The 23,620-nt window shown below is 37.2% G+C and overlaps 1 protein-coding gene across 1 annotated transcript in view; it reads left to right on the top strand.

The window, feature by feature from the left end:
• Positions 1-23,401, top strand: part of LOC131402901 (5'-3' exoribonuclease 2-like) — a 47,664-nt gene extending 24,263 nt beyond the window's left edge. Inside the window, 13 exon segments of the mRNA XM_058537378.1 lie at positions 1,167-1,241; positions 1,328-1,461; positions 1,559-1,616; positions 1,700-1,807; positions 5,908-5,954; positions 7,394-7,523; positions 12,087-12,202; positions 14,498-14,633; positions 16,146-16,253; positions 16,345-16,434; positions 17,112-17,184; positions 22,005-22,088; positions 23,280-23,401. Of these exon segments, the coding sequence (XP_058393361.1) occupies positions 1,167-1,241; positions 1,328-1,461; positions 1,559-1,616; positions 1,700-1,807; positions 5,908-5,954; positions 7,394-7,523; positions 12,087-12,202; positions 14,498-14,633; positions 16,146-16,253; positions 16,345-16,434; positions 17,112-17,184; positions 22,005-22,088; positions 23,280-23,401 (1,281 nt within the window).
• The last annotated feature ends 219 nt before the right edge of the window (positions 23,402-23,620 follow it).

The following is a 23,620-nucleotide window of genomic DNA, read 5'->3' as shown; positions in this document are numbered from 1 at the left end:
AAATATATATAATACAAAATATACCATTTTAACTATTTTTAAGTGTATAATTGAACAGCATTAAATATATTCAGGTTGCTTCATTTTTAAAATAAAGAGAAGACTATTTTTGATTAGATTTTTTACCTACTTACTCTGTTCCCTCTCATAGAAATGTGTCTTTGAAAACTCTTTAAAGACACATTCAAAAGCATGCGTGTACTCATTCTTTCTACTCTCCACTTTTTCTAACATAGCTTGTAAGTATACGAGGCTTAAGTCTCATAGGTAATAATGTCCATGGCACATGATTTGTTTGTACAAGTAATGTTTCAAATGGTTATTCTTAAAAGGAACTACAAATCAAATATATTAAACTTGTTGATACTTTAAACTTGTTGATACTTTTAAGTTACTCCTAGTTTCTGCATATTTTGGGTTCACTTGATTATATCCAGTCTCTAAAGAGGTTTCTATCTGTTTTAAGAATATAGTACCTCTTTAAAAGACATAGTGAGTGAAAAAAGCAGGTAAGAAATATACTGTACGCTCACAGAGAAGGGTCTAGAGGCATACACATCAAAATACTGGTTGGCTATCCATCAGAGATTGGCAAACTCCAGCCCTCTAGATTTGGCCTATGAGCTAAGAATGGTTTTTACTTTATTTTTTATTTTTTATTTTTAAAGGAAGATTAGCCGTGAGCTAACATCTGTGCCAGTCTTCCTCTATGTTATATGTGGGTTGCCGCCACAGCACGGCTGACTAGTGGTGTAGGTCTACGCCTAGGATCCGAACCTGCGAACCCTGGCCGCTAAAGCAGAGCATGCCAAACTTAAGCACTATGCAGGGGGCCGGCCCTGGTTTTTATATTTTTAAAAGGTTGTAAAAACAAAATAAAACATGAAAGAATATGCAACTGAGACCCTGTGTGTCCCGCACAGGCTAAAATATCTATATTTACTATCTGGCCCTTTGCAAAAAACATTTGCCGATCCCTGGTCTAGGTATGATTGGGATTATGGGTAATTTTTATTTTTAAAATGGTTTGGTGTGTTCTTTTTTTATTTAGTACTTGTAATATTAAAATGGATCTTGCTTTAAAAAAAGCTATAATGTTCGTTTGGCTGGAAAAAAATTACAGGGTTTAGAGTAGACTTGTTTAATCTTTACTCCTTTTGTTGCAGCACGATGAACTTGCAGATAGTCTTCCTTGTGCAGAAGGAGAGTTTATCTTCCTTCGTCTTAATGTTCTTCGTGAGGTATGTGGCAATAATCACTTGAATCAGCCCTCTAAAGCAGAGTGCCATTTCATAGCTTTAATGGCAGCATTCCTTTTTGGTTGTAGTATTTGGAAAGAGAGCTCACCATGGCCAGCCTACCGTTCACATTTGATGTCGAGAGGAGCACTGATGACTGGGTCTTCATGTGCTTCTTTGTGGGAAATGACTTCCTTCCTCACCTGCCGTCGTTAGAGATTCGGTATGTGTGTTTGTGTGGGTTTTTAAACTACTGTTGTAGCCTTCTTGCTTACAGTGCGTACTGGTCCTAATACATAATGTTTGTTTCCTGGTGGCAGGGAAGGTGCAATTGACCGTTTGGTTAACATATACAAAAATGTGGTTCACAAAACTGGGGTGAGTTCATTCTTGAATAATTTCAAAACAGAAGTATTTGCTTTTATAAGAAGATCATTTTACATGTATTTCATCACTTACAGGGTTACCTTACAGAAAGTGGTTATGTCAGTCTGCAAAGAGTACAGATGATCATGTTAGCAGTTGGTGAAGTTGAGGATAGCATTTTTAAAAAGAGAAAGGATGATGAGGTAAAATGTTTCTATTGCAGTAGCTAAATTGCTCCTGTCTCTAATATGCTGTGATGATCCTGTGATTGTACTTTTAACCTCTTTGAGTGCGTTGTTATAGTGTATCAAACGCCAATGTAATCATGAGTGGCCAGTGCTTTGATTATTTTATAAAGGCTGTGATGCTTGCTGTGTGGAACTGTGTATTGCACACTGTGTGAATTGCACTGTAATTTTTTTCTCTCTTCATAATCCTGATTAAGATAAAAATCCAAACACGTGTCTGATCAACGGGATGTGAAATGAGGGTTCCAAGACTGGAAGGATGCTTGGAATGAGCTAGTGGATGCCATGTTTTAGAGGAAATGTTGATGCTGTGGAAGTCAGGTGAAGACCTAGGAACTCTGTACTCTGGTAGTGGAGTGTAGGGGCCTCTGGGTTAGATAGCATCAGTCTAGGCAGAGGGTTGCAGCTCTGAATAAGCAATTAAACATAAAAGAAAGAAATAAAATAATAAAGCACTTGGAAATTGATGACATATGATGGAGTGAGTGCTTAGGTGAGAAGTCCGGTCTGGCTTAGGCAGTTGGGAGTGTGGTTGGGCCGTTCATGAGACAGCAAGCAGTGGGGGTAGAGAAGGTTGGGGTGAGGACAAGGTAGAAATTGAGGTTCATTTTGGAGATACTGAGTTGGAGGGGTCACAGGACACCTGAGAGGAGGAAAGTCCGTGAAGCAGTTAGATGGATATGTGTAAAGCTCAGGGCAGAAGTCTTTTGGAAGGAGATTTGAGAACATTAGCAGAATACTTCACGTCATGAGTGTGAAGTTGAAATCCCTGGAGCTTTTTATGGAGTTCAAGTGCCTCCAACAGAAACCTTAAGAAGCATGGATGTTAAGGAGAAAGGGGAGTCAGTTCTAGAGAGGTGGGAGGAAATCCCTGAAGAGATGAGAAGCCACTGGTGCTGCCGGAGGCGTCAGAGTGAGATAGGCCCCTAGTCCATGGCCAGGGGTTCAGAGGTCCTGAAGAGTTAGTGGGGTGGAGGGGCAGTAGCCTGGAGGCAGAGTAGGTTGCAGGGTGATTGTGCAAGAGTGGCAAGGGAGGCAAGCAGTGGGTAAAATGAGCAGATAGTAGCTTTTTAGAAAGAGAGTGAAGGAAATCCTTTTAGAAACTGATTTTATAAAAAGTCATATGGCTATTTTGAGCAAATAGCAACATAATAATATTGCTACATTGCTTCATTATCTCCTAACAGATTAAAACATGTCATTGCATCTGACAAGATTTTATATTTTCTTCAGCTTTGTATGCTATAGCTAGTGATCTCTTTTTTAGAACCTTGGGTACCATTTTATATACCAGTGTGAGTAGACTGTAAGTGTTCTTTTTAAAGCCTTTGGTACTTGGTAATGTTCTGAGATGGCAAGAATTTTTCACATGTAAAATTTAAATAGCGTAACTGACTTTGTCTAGGATATCAAATGTCTATCAGGACAGCCATTTTTAACTAAGCCTTCAACAATTATGGTGGCTCCACCTGACCTGCTGCCATTTATGCTTAAGAAAAAGCTACACAGACGGTGTAGTACTTGGTGTAAAAGCCTCACGTTAGAACAGTCCTTTTATGTGGTTTTAGGTTACTCTGTACTATTAAGTATTGGTGATATTTGCCATTAGACTGGGATGTATGGGATTTGATAGATACCAGAGTGCTTCAGATTTGAGTAATAAAGTTTCAAGCTGGCCTGGCAGAGAGGGCATTAAAGCTTTGGATCGTTTTTGGTATCCCTGACATCATATGATGTTTGTCAGCATAGTTGGACGTCGGGGAAATTTATGAACCCTCAGAAATTCAATATAATAGTATCTAGGTGTGTGTATTTTCCCAGGAAGTGTGTCTCCGGCTTTTGACAGACTTCCAAAGAAGTTCATAGCACACAAAAATTAAAGATCAGTAAAGTCCAACCAGGTGTGCCTATTTTGCTTATGTGTAACTACCACCCTTAGAAATAGGTATTTAACTGACCAGCAGAATACATGATAAAAGAAGAATACATCAATATTTATTATTAAAGTTGAGCAGTTAGGTCAGAAATATGATGCTTTTTATGTTATGAGCTTTGATGTTTGCCTTTAGTCTTGCAAATCTTCTTCATTTATTCAGCATATATTTATTAAGTGTTTCCCGTGTGCCAAATAGTATTCTGAGTGTTACTGATACAACAAAAAACAAAAGAAAAAAGCAGACAAAAATTCCTGACCTCATAGAGCTGATATTCTTCCGCGGGAGATGGACAGTAAACACAAAAACTAAGTAAAGTGTGTAATGTGTTAGAGAGTGATAAGTGCTGTGAAGAAAAAAGCAGATGAGGAAATATCTGGGAAGGTGGACATGAGGACATTGCAGTTCTAGAAAAGATGACTAGAGAAGGCCTCACTGACAGATGACTTTGACGGATATGAGGGAGTAATCATGCAGGTGTTTGCAGGAAGAGCATTTCAGACAGAAGGAATAGCCAGTGCAAAGGCTCTAGGGCAGGAGCTTACCCAGGATGTTCAGGGAACAGCAAGGAGCCAGTGTGGCAGGCACAGAGGAAGCAGAGGGAAAGTAGTAGGGGTAGGAGAGGAGGTCAGAAAGATGGTGGAGGGCCAGATCTGGTAGGACCCTATAGGTCATTATAAGAACTTTAGCTTTCACTCTGCATCAGTGGAGGGCTTTGAGTATAAAAGTGACAAGATCTGACACATATTATAAAAGGATCACTCTAGCTGCCCTGTTGAGACTAACTGTATGGAGGCAAAGATAGAAACAGTGAGCCCAATTAGACTCTTTTGCGATAATCCAAGGGAGCCAACATGGTGGCAGTGGAGATTGATAAGAGGTAATTGGATTCTGAACATGTTTTGAAGGTAAAACTAGTGGATTTGGCTGGTGAATTAAATGCTAGGGGTGAGAGAAGGAAAGCTATTAAGAATGACTCCAAAGCATTTTGTCTGAGCAATTGAAAAATGGTCTGAGCTACTGTGATAAAGAAGACTGGGAGGTACAAAGCTAGGGGTGGGGATGCCATTTGGGGCATGTGAAGTTTGTACACCCAAGTGGAGATGTTGAGTGGGGAGAGGTCCTCACTGGGGAGTCATCAGCACGTAGATGGTGTTTAAAGCCGTGAGACTGGATGATCACTCCCATGAGAGTGAGAGTCCAAGTACTGGGTGAAGAGGAACGCCAATATTAAGGTGTTGGGAAGTTGAGGAGTGAAGGCATTCAGCAAGAGTGAAAGAGGAGAACCAGGTGAGTGTAGTGTCCTGGAAGCCAAGTGAAGAGCACGGATCAAGAAGAAAGAGTCACGGTCAGATACGGACTGAAAACTGAGTAATGGATTTCACAGTCTGTGGGTCATTGGTGACCTAGATAAGTTTAAAGATGGGGCAAAAGCTTGATTAAAGAAATTGGTGGTTTTGCTGTCTTAGGAGGTTTTAAGGTCGTCAGTCACCATGTGTCCAGCATTCAGCCCCTCTCCTGGCAGAAAGCACAAAGTTCAGATCTCAATAGGGTGTTATATTGCAGGTGGCAGTACTGACTTGGAAGTGATGGAAGTGCAGCTGCTGGTAGAATGACAGTCAGTACAGGACCTGCTGGCCCCTGTTTCAGTCCACAGCAGCAGCCCTGGCCACCGTAGCTGTCGTCTCAGTGCCTTGATGCTCACAGAAACTTGGGCGTGGGAGGAATGCTTTCTGGGGTAAAGGAGGCCTTTGAGTGGCCCAAAGTAAGTGGGGAGTTACTTATTTGTATCTTCTCTGTATTGGTGGGCTACTTGCTCCAGGGTAAAACAGAGGGTCTTTGTTATGACTCTTGCATTCTTTCCTGAAATGATATCAAAAAATATCTGAAAAAAATTAAGAGGCATAATTAAATTGTATCTAAACTCAATTTAGAATGATCTCTGTCTATCTAAAGTTCTGATAAGCAACACTTTGAACATATAGTCCATTGCCTAGTTTAATTAGTTACGTTTCTGGGGTCTTCCTTTAAAACTTTGTCTCCCAAATCATTCCTGGTAATGTTTAACTCTTACATTTTTGTGTAATTATTTGACAGAATATGTGGATTTTATACTTTTAGGACAGTTTTAGAAGACGACAGAAAGAAAAGAGAAAGAATGAAGGTGAGTTTTAATTAATTTCATCAGATTGGCAATAACATACATTTACAATTTGGGAGGAAGATAGCTTTTTATTCCTTATCCAGTAGTTTGTTAGGGACATAATGTCTACCCAGCTGCCTCTTACCTGGAGAAAGAATGCTGGTGTCAGTTTTAAAGAAGTCCTTTCTAAGCTCTAGAGTCTGAGGGGATACACTTGATGGGCCAGAGGGGCCGGGTAGCACTTAGCTATTTGAATTTTTTCCGGTAATTGGGTATTGTTTTTGTAATAAAAATAGTTAGGTCTTTGTATCTTCTTGAAAGTTACTACACTCTGTCTATATCCTTGTCAGGTTACTCTTCCTAGAACACAACACTCGAAACTTGGTTGTTTCTCTGCTCAGAAATTACCAGTGACTCCTTAGTTCCCGCAGAATCCAGTTCTATCTTAGTCTGGCGTGCAGAGCATACTATGATCTGGTCAAGTTCTCACCCTGCTTTTCCCCAGTTGTCTTCTAAATATCCCAGGTCCCTCCTGACTCAGAGCATTGCCTTTGTTTGGTCCCTCTCAATGGGTTTCTGACTTCACGGCTCCCTCCCATCTTACATTTTCCACGAGGCCTCCCTATTGCTTCCGCTTGTAATCCAGGTTGAGCAGTCCTTCCTTTTAACTCTAGTGCTTCTCGCTTGTGATATTTGTTTGCTTAGTTAATTGCATAACACTTTATAGTCACTTAACTTCCTAAGTTTTTGTTTTTCTTGTCTTCCTTACTGGATTTTAAACAAGAGTTTGGGGACTACCTTTTATTATTATGTTTTATTAGAATCGAGCAATTTCAGGAACCTATAAGGGAGAAAAGTAGAGTTATTTATTGTTGCAGGTGGGTTCAAAACCACTTAGATAGGGAAGGGCATGTTTGATTTCTACCTTATGTATTATTATTTTCTTTCAGTCAGTGTCTGTTAAAAAATCTTTTATCAGTCAGCCATGACTGTCACCTACTGTAGCTATAATCATAGCTCTAACTAATTGGAAACAAAGAGTTAAATTCCATCAAGGTGAAGGATGAATAGAAGTTGTATTTCCTAAGTATAAATCAAACTCTTGGCTTATTTTTTTACCTTAATAGTTATCTTTATTTGCCTAAAATTGTGTCTTGAATGCGTTTTGAAATTGTAAGTGAACATAAGGGAATAACCTAATGAGATTTGAATAGCTTCTATGTATCAGAAAAGTGTATTATATGTACTTTTATAGCAGAGTTATTAAATATTACAGACTATTGTTTACAGGGTAAGTTACCATCAAATCAAACTGTAGACAACCCTGTAATGTTAACGGAAATCCATTTCGTCTTTAAAGAGCTTACGGCAGGGACTCTTTTCCATTGCCTTCATTTCTTCCTGTCATCTAACTGTGTTGTGATTTAATTTTAATTTCTACATTCATTTCCATTTATGTTAGAGAGATCAACCAGCTTTCACTCCTGGTGGAATATTAACCCCTCATGCCTCGGGTTCAAGAAATTCACCAGGTTCTCAAGTAGCCAGTAATCCGAGACAAGCAGCCTATGAAATGAGGATGCAGAATAATTCTGTAAGTAACTTATTTTTATGTAGCATTGAAGAGTGGTGACTTTCAGATGCCTCTTACAGTTGTGTGTGAATTTTATCACTTAGCCTGGAGTTGTTTTGTTTTATAGTTTTTCTCAATTTCTTTTGCCTTGAGATATTTTTAACTCTGTTAAATCCTTATTAATATGAAAATATCTAAATGATGTGAAAGAAAAGAACATACATGTAAATGTGGATAGCTGAGTGGCTGCAGTGTTTCTCTAATGCAGTCGGGCCACAGTGCTTCCTGCTTCCCCAAAGATACTGGGTGGTGATGGTGCTAGAAGCATGACAGGACATCCAAATGTCTCATAGCTAGAGCAAGAGGAGGGTGGTTTTGCTGCCGTATTTCCCCTTTCCTCCCAGGGATCAGTTATGGGCATTTTGCAGAATAGCATTCCTCAGTTTGTTAAATACAGGTACTCCTCACTGCCTAAACTCTCACTCTCCAACTCAGACGTGGAATATATCTGAATACATATTTTAAGGTAGCTCTAATTATCCACATTTTTTTTAGAGCTCTTTTTTTGTTGCTGGGAAAGATTTGCCCTGAGCTAACATCTGTTGCCAGTCTTCCTCTTTTTTTCCCCCTCCTCAAAGCCCTAGTACGTAGTTGTATATTCTTGTTATAAGTCCTTCTAGTTCTATGTGAGCCGCCACCTCAGCATGGCTACTGTCAGACAAGTGGTGTGGTTCTGCGTCCGGGAACCACACCTGGGCTGCCAAAGCAGAGCGCGCCAAACTTTTTTGTGAGGGAGATCAGCCCTGAGCTAACATCCGTGCTAATCCTCCTCTTTTTGCTGAGGAAGACCGGCTCTGAGCTAACATCTATTGCCAATCCTCCTCCTTTTCTTTTTTTCCCCCAAAGCCCTGGTAGATAGTTGTATGTCATAGTTGCACATCCTTCTAGTGGCTATATGTGGGACGCGGCCTCAGCACGGCCGGACAAGCAGTGCGTCAGTGCACGCCTGGGATCCGAACCCGGGCCGCTAGTAGCGGAGCGCACGCACTTAACCGCTAAGCCACAGGGCCAGCCCTGAGCACGCCGACCTTTAACCACTAGGCCATCAGGGCTGGCTTGGTTGCTCCCTATTTATAAACTCAGGAACTGAATGGATTTGCCTCATGGTATTCCTCCTTATTTGAACGTTGTAATCCAGACTGCAGAAGCAAATCATCTCAGCCAGCAAGGCTATGCTCTGTTCAGTAGCTTCCTGTAATGGCAGCAGACCATGAGCTCAGAGCACCCGGCAGGGCAGCAGCAGGGGTAAGGGAACAGACCGTGAACTAATGTACACAGACAAAAGGTAATCAAAGCTATTGCTTATTTCAGGCTAGTAGGCACGAGAGAAAGAGTGTTGTAGAGGGAGGAAAGATGTTATATAAGGTACAGTATCCTATGTAAACTTTTGCTATGATATATCCAAGGAGATTACATAAGTTGGGATATTTAAATTTCATTATTCTAATAGTTATCCTATTGATGCTCAAATCCTTTATCACAAGGCAACCCTATATGTGAAATTTTTGCCATATCATGAGACTGGTTGAATTTATATTCCCATAAATTCACACTTAGACGTTTTAGGACCTTAGATTTGGAATTTGGAAACAGATTTTGCGTCTTCTGAGAGAAGTGGCTGGGGTTTCTGTTGTGTTTTTGTTCTGTTTTTCCTTTCTTGTCTTATTCCTTACACCATTAACAGAGTGGGATATGGAGAGTCAGTGAAAGGTTTTGCAATGAGATGCTTGTGTAGAATGGAAAAAGCTGATGTCCATCATTTAAGATTATAGTGACTACCGTCCTCACAGAATGAACTGAGAGTGACTAGTATTGCTAACACCACGTTGATGATAAAATGCTTTTTTCTTAATCTCAGGGAGGCAGGTAGGTTTAAACTTTGCCAGCTATGATTGCTTTGAGAAAGATTCCAATATTCAGGCTCCACAGGATTAGACTATATTGATTAATAATGTCTGCCATGGGAATAGGAATGGGGAGATTGGTGATTAGGTTGCTTATTTGATCCTGTCTTAATTCTCCTTGACACAGTTATTTCTACTGGAATCTTTGCATAGAGGAGTTTTCATCTAGAATGTGTTGAATTTAAGGAAATCATGAAGCTAAATTACCAGTTTATTTAAAGGAAGCCTTTACAGTTATGCATTTTTGCTGTGTTATTTTTTCTGAGCTGTTTGGGTGTGCTGGGCTCCAGTGCTTGACTGGTATCTACTGATGGTCAACATGGTTAATGTTTTATTAGATAGCTTCTGTTTCCTCATAAATATGTTTTTAAATTTTGCATTCTGAAGTGTAGTTTCATTATATTTGCGACCATTCTCAGTTTAATAAACTTTGATCGCAAAAACAGCTTTTTAAAAAGAAATTTGAATGAATTGGTATGACTCTGGTATGTTTAGGAAAGAATATTTCTGAATACTTTTGTTAGTAGAGATAGAGCAGAAAAGAGAAGCAGATATTTAGCATTAAAGAGCAAACAACTTCTTTTCTTTTTTTTTTCCCTTGAAGGTATATTATTTTTGTTGTCTAAAGATAATTTATATCTTGTTTGTGAATTTGGGAAAGATTGCTTTGTTTACAACTTCTCTGTACTTAGATGATTGATAGGAATATCAGTCTCCTAATTTAATCCAAATGGATTAGTGTTGTTTAAAAACTAATAGGGATGACTTCCTGAATGGTTAACCACCATGCACCAGGCAGGCAGCTTTGATGGTTTACATATATTGTTGCATTTACTCCTTGCTATAACCTGTAAAGAGATAGAACAGTATCATTCCTGTTTGAAGTTGAGGCTGACAGAGGTTAAATAAATTGCCCAAGGCCATACAGCTATTAAAGGTTGGACTTGGTATTTCAGACTCAGATGTGTCTGCCTGAAAATACCCATCTCATTCTCCAAGTACAACAGTGCCTTCCTGGATTTATTTTTATTGTTTGTGTTTTTTTTTTTTTGGGGGGGGTTTTTTTGGTGAGGAAGATTGGCCCTAAGCTATCATCTGTTGCTAATCTTCCTCTTTTTGCTTGAGGAAGATTTGCTCTAAGCTAACATCTGTGCCCATCTTCCTCTATTTTGTATATAGGTGGCTGCCAACGAGTGTTTTAGGTCTGTGTCTGGGAACTGAACCCGGGCCGCTGAAGCAGAGGGCCCCAAACTTAACCACTAGGCCACAGGGCTGGCCCCTGCTTTCTTTTTTCTTTTCTTTTTTTTTTTTTGATAGTATTAGCCATACAGTATCATGAATAAAATTGATATTATACATTTATTAAAGGAAAGTGTTGTGAGCTCTATGTGAAATATAGTTTTGCTTTGTTGTAACTTTTCTTGGCCTTTGGTGTGAACTACCTTCATGCTGAGGTTTTAGTTACAGTATCATTAAAATAGGCTCCTGAGTTCTCGATTTAAAAATAACTTACTTGAAATATCTAATATACTGTGAATAACAGAAGAAAAACTTTACCATGAAAACATTTTCTGCCACTTCGGTTTTTGGTCATTTAACATTAAAGTTGCAGAACATTTTAATTTTTGTCTGTGTGTGTGTGTGTGTGTGTGTGTGTGTGTGTGTGTGAGAAAGATTGGCTCTGAGCTAACGTCTGTTGTCAATCTTTCTCTTTTTGCTGAGGAAGTTTGGCCCTAAGCTAACATCCATGCCCATCCTCCTCTATTTTGTATGTAGGATGCCATCACAGCATGACTTGCTGAGTGATGTGTAGGTGTGCGCGCGGGATCTGAACCTGTGAACCCCGGGCCGCTGAAGCGGAGTGTGTGAACTTAACCACTGTGCCACCAAGATGCCCCTAATTTTTAAGTTAAATATTAAAATACTTTAGGGTGCTACTATGTTCATTGAGTTAGGTACAAAGGAAAGATAATGGTAAATTTAAAGTGGTATCCAAGTCTTTGAAATAATAATAAAAGCTGCATTTTTCTAAGATGACTAATAGATTTTATTTGTACAATGAATTTTAAAACAACATGTATAAAATAGTTTAACAGATATCTGGCGGAGTCTCATTAAACTGTTGCTTTCTAGAATGGTTGTACTAGGTTGAACCACTTACATCTAACTTTATTCTCACCAGCATTATTTTATGTATTAATTTATATACATATATACATATTTTTCCCCTTAGAGCTTTGTTAGTTAATTGGTGGAAAGTGATCACAAATTCATAACACGAGGGAAGCACCAAAGAAAAAAAATGTTCAAGTCCTATAATTAAAAAAAAAAAATCTATGAAATTAAGTTTTTCTTATTTCTTCTGAAGCAGTTTTTACCCTAATGTTCAAATTCTTTTGAGTTTAAGCATAGGAGGCTTGGTACTATATTATTCTTTTTTGGAGAGGTGGAGTAGGCCAAGATCAGTCTTTATACTTTCTAAATATATTTACCATATCTATTTAATAGCTTTAAAAAAAATGTATTACTGTGAAGCATGGTGGTAACAGTAGTTGGATGTAACTTCTTATGTGAAATGAATAATTAAATCTTTCCTCTATAATGTCATAATTGTCTACAGAGTCCTTCACTATCTCGTAATACGAGTTTCACGTCTGATGGCCCGTCTCCGATAGGAGGAATTAAGCGAAAAGCAGAAGACAGTGACAGTGAACCTGAACCAGAGGATAACGTCAGGTGAAGCCATTTTTTGGTGGCACTTTGTTAGCAAATTGCTGAAATAGACGCCGTCTAATTAATGCTGTTTAGCTTAGAGCAGCAGTGCCTTCAGATGCTTGCCTGTGATCTTTTTATCCACCAGTAATTAATGTGGAGGGTTAGGGTAGTCAGTAAATTCCAGTTAGATGTGTAAGCTATAGCTGTTAAACCTAAGTATCTAGATTAGTATGCATGCTGGTTTTCGTCCTCCAAGCCGCTTTTCCCTCTGAGACCAGGCACTAGATCGGCTAGACATGAGGTGTTTAGCTCTATGTGATCTGAATGTTACTGTTATGAGATTAAATTTTCAAGCTGCTTAACCCAGAAAGTTGTTACATTTGGTTACTTGATATAGTTTGTTTTAATCATCTCAATTGAAAAGTTTCTTCTTTAAAATGAAATATGCAAAAAGCTTTTGGTTAAGAGATAAATGTATTTTTAAAAACCACGAACTTGCATATGCACAACTATATTTCATGACAGAGAAGTTTCCCATTAGCTATATACTTAAAATTTATAATAGGAAAATTGGATTCTTTAATTTATACAGAAGTTTGAGATCATTATATAATAAGATTTAACAGCTTCTTGTGTGATTAAATCTGGATTTGAACCCTGGGCTCAAGTGCAAAGGGCCAACAACCTCAATAATTGTAACTCATTTAGAATTTTGCAAAATGATTTATTTCAAAGTTAAACAGTAGTGGTTCACAGCTCATGCTTCTTTTATAGGACGTGGATGATGTGTTTGTATTTATGATTAGAAACTTCAGAAGTGTGATGTCTGGTTCTGTATTTTCCCAACATCTTTTGATGTCAGATTCAGAGATCTGTGGTGACTTGTGATTGAGCATTTACCTGATCTGAGTTTTTATCCTCTGCTTCTGCAACTCTTGGAGTATATTTTTTGTTTTACCATGTAGCCATCATGGTCAATATCAGCTTAATAGTTAACTTGATTTTTTTAGTACTTTATTGTTTAATTTTGGTGCTGAAGATAATCAAAGTAGAATTGCTTCTATCAAGAAATGCTTGGAGTTCTTAGCATTTATTTCATTAATAGTTTCTGTAAAATAGTGATATTCAACATTATGGATAGGAGATATTTCTCCTAATTGATGTTCTGTAAATCTTTTGCGTGAGGGCAAAGTTAAAATTGGTATGGTGTAGGGGCCGGCACGGTGGCACAGCAGTTAAGTGTGCACACTCCGCTTCGGCGGCCTGGGGTTCACAGGTTCAACCGCTTGTCAACCCATGCTGTGGCGGCATCCCCTATAAAGTAAAGGAAGATGGGCATGGATGTTAGCCTAGGGCCAATCTTCCACAGCAAAAAGGGGGAGGATTGGCATTGGATGTTAGCTCAGGGCTGATCGTCCTCAAAAAAAAAATAAATAAAAAAAATTGATAAAGTGTATTCTGAAACATGACTGCAATTAATTAGTAAGATCTGGCACATGGTGGAAAAGAGCCCTTAATGGAGAATCATCCTGACGTTCTTGATCGTTCTTGATTTTTTTTTAGTATTCTTTGGCATCTTTAAATCTTTCAGAGATTGAGAAATGAGTACTTAAAAAAATAAAAAAATATACTTTGAGTGAAAATGTGGTTTTTCACATTGTATTTTCAGTGATTAATGAAAATTTAGTGAATTGATGACCTCCTTCTAAGTTTTACCAGAACGTGTGTGTGTGTGTGTGTGTCCGTGTCCTTCACTTATGCCAACAACGCTTTGCTGAATGAGGGAGAAGGCCCAAGGATAGGGAGAGTAGGTATATACATAATTTCTGCCTGGCTTCTAGATTATTCTTTTTCAAAAAAGTAATTTAGTTGACTTTCTTTGTGTAATTTAGATATACTTTAACAAACTGAGGAACTTGAACTATATAAAATATCTTCAGTATTTGCATCTTCAAATGTAGTTGTAGAATTGTTCTACAATCAAAAAAACATGTAAAACAGTATGAAAATCTGAGCAAACAAGTGTTGTGTATCTACTTTAATAAATGGTTATTCTCTTTTTTTTTACTGTAGTTTTGTAATGATCTTTCTAGAATCAGTGTTTGAGTTTTTAACGTTTAACTATCTTTAAGTTGATAATAAATCCTGTGAAAGTGGACTTTTTAGAAATAATTAAATGAAGCTATGTTAATATTACTGTTTAACTTATTTACATTTTACCTGAATATTAAGTATAAATTGATTTGGATGATAAATTGGTAGCTAGTTACTGAAAGTGTATGAATTCAACATGAACTGGCTTTGCCTGATTTTTAGGCTTTGGGAAGCTGGTTGGAAGCAGCGGTACTACAAGAACAAATTTGACGTTGATGCAGCTAATGACAAATTCTGTCGTAAAGTTGTACAGTATTACGTTGAAGGGCTCTGCTGGGTTCTTTGATATTATTACCAGGTACAAAATGAATATTTTCCTCTAAATCTCTAGTTAATCATTTTAAGAAAATAGTTATTTCTATAATAGTGTGTGTTGTTGAGCTATATTCTGAAATTGAACCCAGACTCATATTTTCAAGCTTCCTATAAAGAAATTCATTACTTTAAATAAGATTTGTTTGTAAAGCCTTTGAAGCTCCTTAGGTGTTAATATATAAACGAAGCTAATTTTTGTTATGCTAAAGAATTTCAGCATTAAATAGTGTGGTTGACAGTACTTGGTCTTTAAAATTATTAAAGTTTATTGTTTTGTTTAATTGGAATAAAAAATAACAGAGTAACTAATACACAGTTGCTAAATGACTGAACAAAGGACAAAAGCCTGGAAAATAACTGGTAAGAATTTGAAAGGAATTTGAAGGATACCATTTCCTCCATATAGAGTAGTGATGTTACATGAAGTGCATTCTCATTGGAGTAATCTGTATCTGACTTAAAGCTTTTGAAAATGAGATGTCAGATTGGTGAGAGATTAGGCGGACATATAGGGGATTGTAGCACTGATAATACCTGGTTTCGTGCTTGGGGAGTGAAGCAAATTTGATGTGACTTGGGAATAGGTGAAGTTTGTTGGAAAGTAGAAAGTAATTTAATACACTAAGTATCAATTGTAAAATATTCTCATTTCGTGTTTTACTCCGACCCTCAACATTTTTCTCCCCAAAGCTCCCAGTACCTAGTTGTATATCCTAGTTGTAAATCCTTCTGGTTCTTGTATGTGGGACACCGCCTCAGCATGGCTTGATGAGCGATGAGTAGGTCCGAGCCCAGGATTCAAACCGGCGAACCCTGGGCCACTGAAGTGGAACGTGTGAACTTGACTGCTGTGCCACTGGGCCGGCTCTGACCCTCAGGATTTTAATTCACTAGGTGCAGAGTCAAAACTCATTTCAGGAAGGCTTCTCTTTTCTTTGAGTATAACTTACTGTTTTTTCTTTTTGCTTGGTTTACTTAAATATTTTTAAAGTAAAGAGAAAGTTGTCACATGAAAATATAATAGGGAATTGTAAAATGAAACTTTGGGCTCTTTTACTCTCAGTCACTCTTCTAGTGATGTCCCTTACCCACCTGTACACTCAGTGAGTGTCAGCTGCAGTTGTTCTTCATTTTATGGGATGATAGCAGCTCTCGAGTTGGAAAGAAATGTCACCAAACACATTTTAAGGATAAAAACCTTCACCAAATTGTGTTTGTTAATATAAAGTTTGGTATTAACTACTGATTATTAAAGAGGCTTTGCAGTATTTTTTAAATCAAGGAGCCGTTGATACGAAGTAAAAGTTTAGATTTAATCCAAACATCTTTTAGGACTCATGGAAAAAAATTAATATATGGAATGTATACCAGAAGTCATATGTTTTATCAGTAAAATATTATATGTTGATAGTTTAATTTTTTTGTTTTTACCGTGTCCATCATTAACATAGATTTGTTTTTGTTGTTGTTTTTTGTTTGTTTTTACTGATTTTAGGGCTGTGCTTCCTGGAAGTGGTATTATCCATTTCATTGTGCACCATTTGCTGCAGACTTTGAAGGTATTGCAGACATGCCTTCTGATTTTGAGAAGGGTACTAAACCGGTAAGCTTGAGTATTTAGAGCCATAACATTTGTAGAATTTTGGCTTAGATAAAAATTGTGTCTTATCTTAAACGTTTTTTCTTTCTTGCAGTTTAAACCACTGGAACAACTTATGGGAGTTTTTCCAGCTGCAAGTGGTAACTTCCTGCCTCCATCGTGGCGGAAGCTCATGAGTGATCCTGTGAGTGTCTTAGTTTTTGAGTGTGTTGATAACTGGATTTTTGTCGTACATTTTGCTAGCACTAGTCACAATTGCTTTTGCATCTTATAGTTACAATAGTGAAGTCCAGAAACAAAGTAAAAGTATTTGGATTCTTCTGTATATTTTTTGCTACTTTTTTTTCCCTGCTTTCCTTGGCCATCAGTACCCTACCCAGTAAATAAAATTGATGTGTGTTTGGGAGAAATTCTTATAACAGTCATTTTGTTCTCAGCATACCTGTGAGTCATTATTTTTATTGGTTCCAGCCATGTGTGGTGGGTACCAGAGCATGAAGGCTGGTTTACCTGCAGTCACCGCTGCGTGTGTTTTGTGTCCTAGCTAGAAAGAGTGACACCCAGCTGAGAAGTAGGAATTATTAGAGTTAATAAACTCTTCACTGTCTTGGGCCCACAGTCGTCAGTTCTAAAATTCTTTTATAATAAGGCCTTTTTATTTTCATCTTTTAAAATAAAATTGTTAATTTTGTTTTTACTAGGCCCGGGATTAGTGACCTGATATCTTAATAACATTTTTTAAAAGGAGTGAAACTTCATTTTCTTATCAGGCCTGATAACTTGAATGAAAGTTGTATCAAATTCTTTATAACAGAAATATGTGACTTTTGTTTTGAATCTTTGCTTTTCTCCCTGATACAGGATTCTAGTATAATTGACTTCTACCCTGAAGATTTTGCTGTTGATTTAAATGGGAAGAAATATGCCTGGCAAGGTAAAATTTAGACATTATTACTTTTTGTTAAAATAATTTTCTCCTTTTGGTAAACTGTAAGCAGACATGATTTATGGGATGAAAGAATTTCTGTAAAAGATAAGTATTTTAAAGATTATATGTGAAATTTTGATATTTTTTCATCTAACCTGGGATTAGCAATGATTAACAGTAATTTTAATAGTAGCATTTTGATAAACAGTAAATTGAGTTGAAATAGATTAATGATTATATCTTTTGTCTCCTTTGTGATTAATTAATGGGATGTGGGACATGCTCCTTCCATCAGTAGCTCATTGACACCTTGTGAGGTTGCTGAGAGTTGTAGAAACATGAAGTGTCCACGTGGAGATTCACTTATACTCCATGGAAACTTTTGAAAAAAGTATTAGAAATTTCGTTTAAATACTTGGCATGAATCATTACTTAAAGTTTATTTATTATTTACATATCTATTTTCTCATTCCTTCTGTTCACAGATTTTGTAAGAATGACAATATAAAATTAGTACTAAATTTAAGGTACTGTTTATCACTCACCAAATGTGTGATGATGACTGAATGTAAAACACAGTGGAGAAGTCTCTCACACAGTGAGCCAACGATTATTTCACACCTAAGCCCCTTTCAGCAAATTATTTTAACCTTTTCTTCCACCATATATTTTTGTAGGATAATAAGCAGTTTGGTAAAATCATGTTTTCACTCTTTTTCCTTTATTATTCCCTGTGATGCAGATGACCAGTAAAATGACTCAAAGAGAATTGTGGCACAAAGGGGGATAAATAATAATTTATAAATTGAAAATCATTATTTTATGAGATTTTAGGGTTGAGTTTTGGTTATGTAGTAACAGAAATTTCATATTACCTTAATGGAATGATAATGAGAATTGCAGCCTATTGATTGGGGTTGTGTAAGTGTTGTGGTCTGTGGTCATATTTTGTTATATGTAAGTGGATTGGGGCCTTAGGTTGTTTTTGAACATGTTTTGTGGAGGATGTTTTGATTAAACTGGAAGGAGAAGAGACATAGGAGAATGGGAGGCAGTAAAGTAATAATATAAATACATAAATAAGTAAATATATTTATGTAAGTGTTTGTTAAATAAATCCTTGCCTGGATTTTTTAAATAAATAAGTAAATATATAAGCATGCAGATGACTTGCTGAGTATATCAATGTAGTATAAATCATCCAGAGGAAAAGGAAGGCAATGCACGACAGTTAGAGTTTCTCCACATCCTTGCCAAGATTTGTTATTTTCTGTTTTTTGATAGTAGCCATCCTAATGGGTGTGCAGTGGTGATCACTGTGTTTTTGCTTTCTGTTTTCCTAATGATTAGTGATGTTGAACCTTTTTTTCATGTGCTTATTGGCTATTTCTGTCTCTTCTTTGGAGAAATATCTATTCAAGTCCCTTGCCTATTTTTGAATTGGGTTTTTGTTGTATTGTAGGAATACTTTATATATTCTGGACACTAATCTCTTATCAGATATATGATTTGCATGTATTTTCTCCCATTGTGTGGGTTGTCTTTTCACTTTGTTGATAGTGTCCTTTGATGCACAAAAGTTTTTAATTTTGATGAAGTCTAATTTTTGTTGTGTTGTTTGGTGGTGGTTGCCTGTGCTTTTGATGTCATATCCAAGAAATCATTGCCAAATCCAATGTCATGAAGCTTCCTCCCTGTTTTCTTCTAAGAGTTTTCTAGTTTTAGCTTACATTTAGGTCTTTGATCCATCTTGAGTTCATTTTTGTATATGGTATAAAGTAAGGGTCTAATTTCATTCTTTTGTGTGTGGATGTCCATTTTCCCAGCACCATTTGTTGAAAAGACTGCCCTTACCCCATTGAATGGTCTTGGCACCCTTGTTGAAAGTCATTTGACCATGTATGTGAGGGTTTATTTTTGGGCTCTCTATTCACTTGGTCAATATGTCTGTTCTTGTGCCAGTCAGTACCGAACTGTTTTAATTACTGTATCTTTGTAGTAAGTTTTGAAATCAGGAGGTGGGAGTCCTCCAACTTTATTTTTATTTTTTAAGATTGTTTTGGCTATTTGGGGTCTCTTGAGATTCCAGATGAATTTTAGGATGGGTTTAAACTCAGACCTTTAATATTTCTATATTTTTATATGTTATATAAATATTTTTATTTATTAGACTGTAGCAAGAACACATCTTTCTTGAGATAAAATTTAGTACTATTAGGAGATAGTCATTTCTGCATATGTCTTTAAAACTTATCGGAAGTCATGATAATAAGTAAGTTCTTGTCTAAGTGAGTTCTTGTCTAAGTTGAGTACATCTTATTTTTTTTTTAATTTTTTTTTTTAATTTTTTTATTTTTCCCCCAAAGCCCCAGTAGATAGTTGTATGTCATAGTTGCACATCCTTCTAGTGGCTGTATGTGGGACGCGGCCTCAGCATGGCCGGAGAAGCAGTGCGTCGGTGCGCGCCCGGGATCCGAACCCCAGGCCGCCAGTAGCGGAGCGCGCGCACTTAACCGCTAAGCCACGGGGCCGGCCCAAGTTGAGTACATCTTAAAATGATAGAAGATAAAATATATCTGGGTACTTTTTCAACATTTATGGAACATATGTTTTTGCAATGTTGTGTTTTCATAATATTTGCTTAGTATGTATTAAAGGAATATAGCATAGTCATTTCAAATGCTGTATTTTCTACATAAACAGAGAATTTAAGTAATTTGATCAAAGTCACACAGTGGCAGCACTGAGATCTGAACCTGGAGAGCATGGCCACTGTGTTTACCTAAGTATTACCACTGCTTGGGCTGCCTCTGTGTTGTTGAGAGGATTGAATGAGCTAATGCGTGTAACATGGTAAATCAGTGGGAAAAAAGTAGGAAAGAGTAGCTGCTGTTGCCATTGTTACTGTCAGCTCCCTCTCAGGCACGACCGTCATCACATCTGGGTGTAAGACACTCCTTCCTACCCTGGCCAGGAAGACTGATTTTAGCTTAATAACCTTATTGCTGTCATTAGCACTGCAGGTTGCTTACTGTTTGGAGTAAGATTCTGGAGTTGATATTGAAGGAAAGTCTTTCTGATGATTTGTTTAAATCCTAAATCTAGTAGGTAGAAAACAAAAGCTAGATAATGTAGTTTTGCATGATACAGATTTTGTTAAGTGTATGACTAAATAAAACTTGACCACTGCCTAGGTTTTTTCTACATAAGTGTTTACCGGTAATGGATAAATAGCCTTACTCAGATGATGGATGTTAATAATCCTTGAAATCACTTTTTGGACCTTCAGAATTCACACTAGAACCTAGTTTCTTTTTAACTTTAAAAAATCTATATATTCCCCTACTAGGTAGTCAAATTGAACATGTTTCCTAATTTTGAAAATATGGTAGCTAAATAATTTAAAGACAACTTTGGAAACCTTTCATTTCTCATCATTTTAAGGGGAACAGTCACAAATACAGCAGTTTTGAGTGGCAGTAGTTTCAAAATTATTTAGCTCTAGTCAGCATTCCTCGTTATTTATCTTAAAATTTTTATTTAGCCAAAATACTATTTATAATATATATAATAATATACAGCAGAATATATATATGCTTCAATAACTTTGCATGTTTTTGTAGTAATAGATAATTGTATTCCAGTGTGATTCTTTGAAAATTATGCGTGTAGGTCCAAATAATGACCTTAATTCCAGCACACTCCCGAGGACAGTTTTCAGCCTAAAAATGAACAGCCACTATTCTACATGCCCTCCCGGGGAGAAAGTTATTTAAACAAGTCTAAAAATTTTTTGTATATAAATTATTAGGTTTTTTTTTTTTCTCTCTCTTTTTTTTTTTTTTTTTTGGTGAGGAGATCAGCCCTGTGCTAACATCCGCCAATCCTCCTCTTTTTTTGCTGAGGGAGACGGCCCTGGGCTAACATCTGTACCCATCTTCCTCCACTTTATATGGGACGCCGCCACAGCATGGCTTGCCAAGCAGTGTGTCGGTGCGCGCCCAGGATCCGAACCAGCGAACCCCGGGCCCCGCAGCGGAGCGCGCGCACTTAACCGCTTGCGCCACCGGGCCGGCCCCTAGGTTTTTTTTTTTTAAATAATTTTATTTATTTATTTATTTTTCCCCAAAGCCCCAGTAGATAGTTGTATGTCATAGTTGCACAGCCTTTTAGTTGCTGTATGTGGGATGCGGCCTCAGCATGGCCGGAGAAGCGGTGTGTCGGTGCGCGCCCGGGATCCGAACCCGGGCCGCCAGCAGTAGAGCGCGTGCACTTAACCAGTAAGCCACGGGGCCGGCCCTAATTATTAGGTTTTAAAATGTAAACAGAATACTATGCAATTTTAGAGCTGAAAGAGACATTCTACATATTCCAGTTGAACAGACCTTCTGAGTATTTTGGTTGAATGATCTCTTTTTACAAAAGAAGAAACCAAGTCCTAGAAAGATAAAGGGATATGCTCAAGCCCTTAGGAGATTACTGGCTTGCCCGAAGGCATCCTAGTAAATAAGTAAGGTGAGAACATAGACCGGTGTCCAGGTGGCCACTTGTTCATTTAATTTAAAAATTTTGTCATCACAGAGTAAAGATTCAGCAAACGTGGTTTTCCATATGAACCCTTTTAAAGATGGAAAACAAATAGAATTTTTTCTTCTACCACAACGGGGAAGTATTTCTATCTGAAATTTGGCTAAATAGAGTTCATTTCCAAAATGTTTTTATATCAGCAGGGAAATTCTACTAGAAATGTTTATATGGACCAACAGTAGTTGAAATTTAGGTGATCCTAATAGCTGGGCTGCTTGGTGTGCATTTGTCTCCCCAAGGTGTTGCTCTGTTGCCGTTCGTGGATGAGCGAAGGCTGCGAGCTGCCCTAGAAGAGGTATACCCAGACCTCACTCCAGAAGAGAGTAAGAATCATACTTCCACTTGGTCGACATTGAGTCTGTGTAATAGAGACTTTACATTTCCTTGTAAAATTAGACCTTTTTTTTCATTTGTCAAATTTCCCATAAAGGAAGCATAAATCATTGATTTTACTTCTTTATGACAAAAGTTAACTTTGCTTCTTAAAATTTACTATCCATAAGTTGCATAGTAATTAAATAAAATTTTTAACTTACAAGTGTTTGTTAAATTTATTAAAAAGCAATACTTCAAGAATATCTTCTGACTTTTTGATTCTTTTGTTTTTTTTTTGGTGAGGAAGATTAACCCTGAGCTAACATCTGTCGTCAGTCCTCCTCTTTTTGCTGAGCACGATTGGCCCTGAGCTAACATTCGTGCCCATCTTCCTCTACTTTATACGTGGGACACCTGCCACAGCATGGCTTGATAAGTGGTGGTCTGCGCCCAGGATCCGAAACTGTGAAACCCTGGGCCACCAAAGTGGAGTGTGCTAATTTAACCACTACAGCACCCGGCAGGCCCAAGACTTTGATTCTTGTATAATATGCATACACAAAAGTATTTTTGCATGTTGGGAGGGTATTATTAATTTCCTCCATCTCCCTTCTTCCCTTCATCCCCACCAAATAACAATAACTTTGCTTGAAAGGTTAGGTTGAAACAAAAGCATTTGCCCTCATATTGCTAACTTGAAATGTTATTTTACACAAAAAGTGGCATTTTGTCGTTAAGACTGACAGTTAAAAGTATTGGGAAATTGTAAAGCTGGGCTTTGTTGGAAAATTTATTTAATACTAGTATAATAAACCTATAGAAATAATTATGAACCATCCATAGAATAATCTTTGTTATTAGATGATGCAATTTATTTGTATTTCCTCAGAGAATGTCTATATGTTTCTTATAGTAAGAAATTAAGTTCTGTATAAATAAGAAAACTTTGTCCCTTATCTTGCAAGACTATATTCAGGTATCTTTTAGGGATAATTTTTTCTGATAGTCATTGATCTTCGAAACTTTATTGTCAAAGCTTTGTTTCTTCTACAGAGATGCATCACACATTTAGGTCTATTATTTTTTGTAAACTTTATAATTAAGTTTTTAAAATTTAGGTGCTTCCTATTTTACTCTCATAAAAGTTGCTTTTGTAGGTATAATGGTTAGATCTTTATTCTTTTCTTCCTTTCCCCCAGCTAGAAGAAATAGTCTTGGAGGCGATGTCTTATTTGTGGGGAAACATCACCCACTGCACGACTTCGTTTTAGAGCTGTATCAGACAGGTTCCACAGAGATATGGTCTTTTTTGCCATCATGAAGTGTTTTCAGTTAGTTAATTATTTGGTTAATTAATTGAGAATGCATTTAAAAATTTTTGGTAAAGTAGAAAAAAAATTTACCATTTTAACTGTTTTTAAGTATATAAAATTCTGTGGCATTAAGTCCATTCACCATGTTGTGCAACCATCACCGCTATCCATTTCCAGAACTTTTTCATCTTCCCAGATAGAAACTGTATACCCATTAAACAATATTA

The sequence above is a fragment of the Diceros bicornis genome, unplaced genomic scaffold, assembly GCF_020826845.1.
Source record: "Diceros bicornis minor isolate mBicDic1 unplaced genomic scaffold, mDicBic1.mat.cur scaffold_333_ctg1, whole genome shotgun sequence".
NCBI lineage: Eukaryota > Metazoa > Chordata > Mammalia > Perissodactyla > Rhinocerotidae > Diceros > Diceros bicornis.
This window is presented reverse-complemented; position numbering and strand designations above follow the sequence as displayed.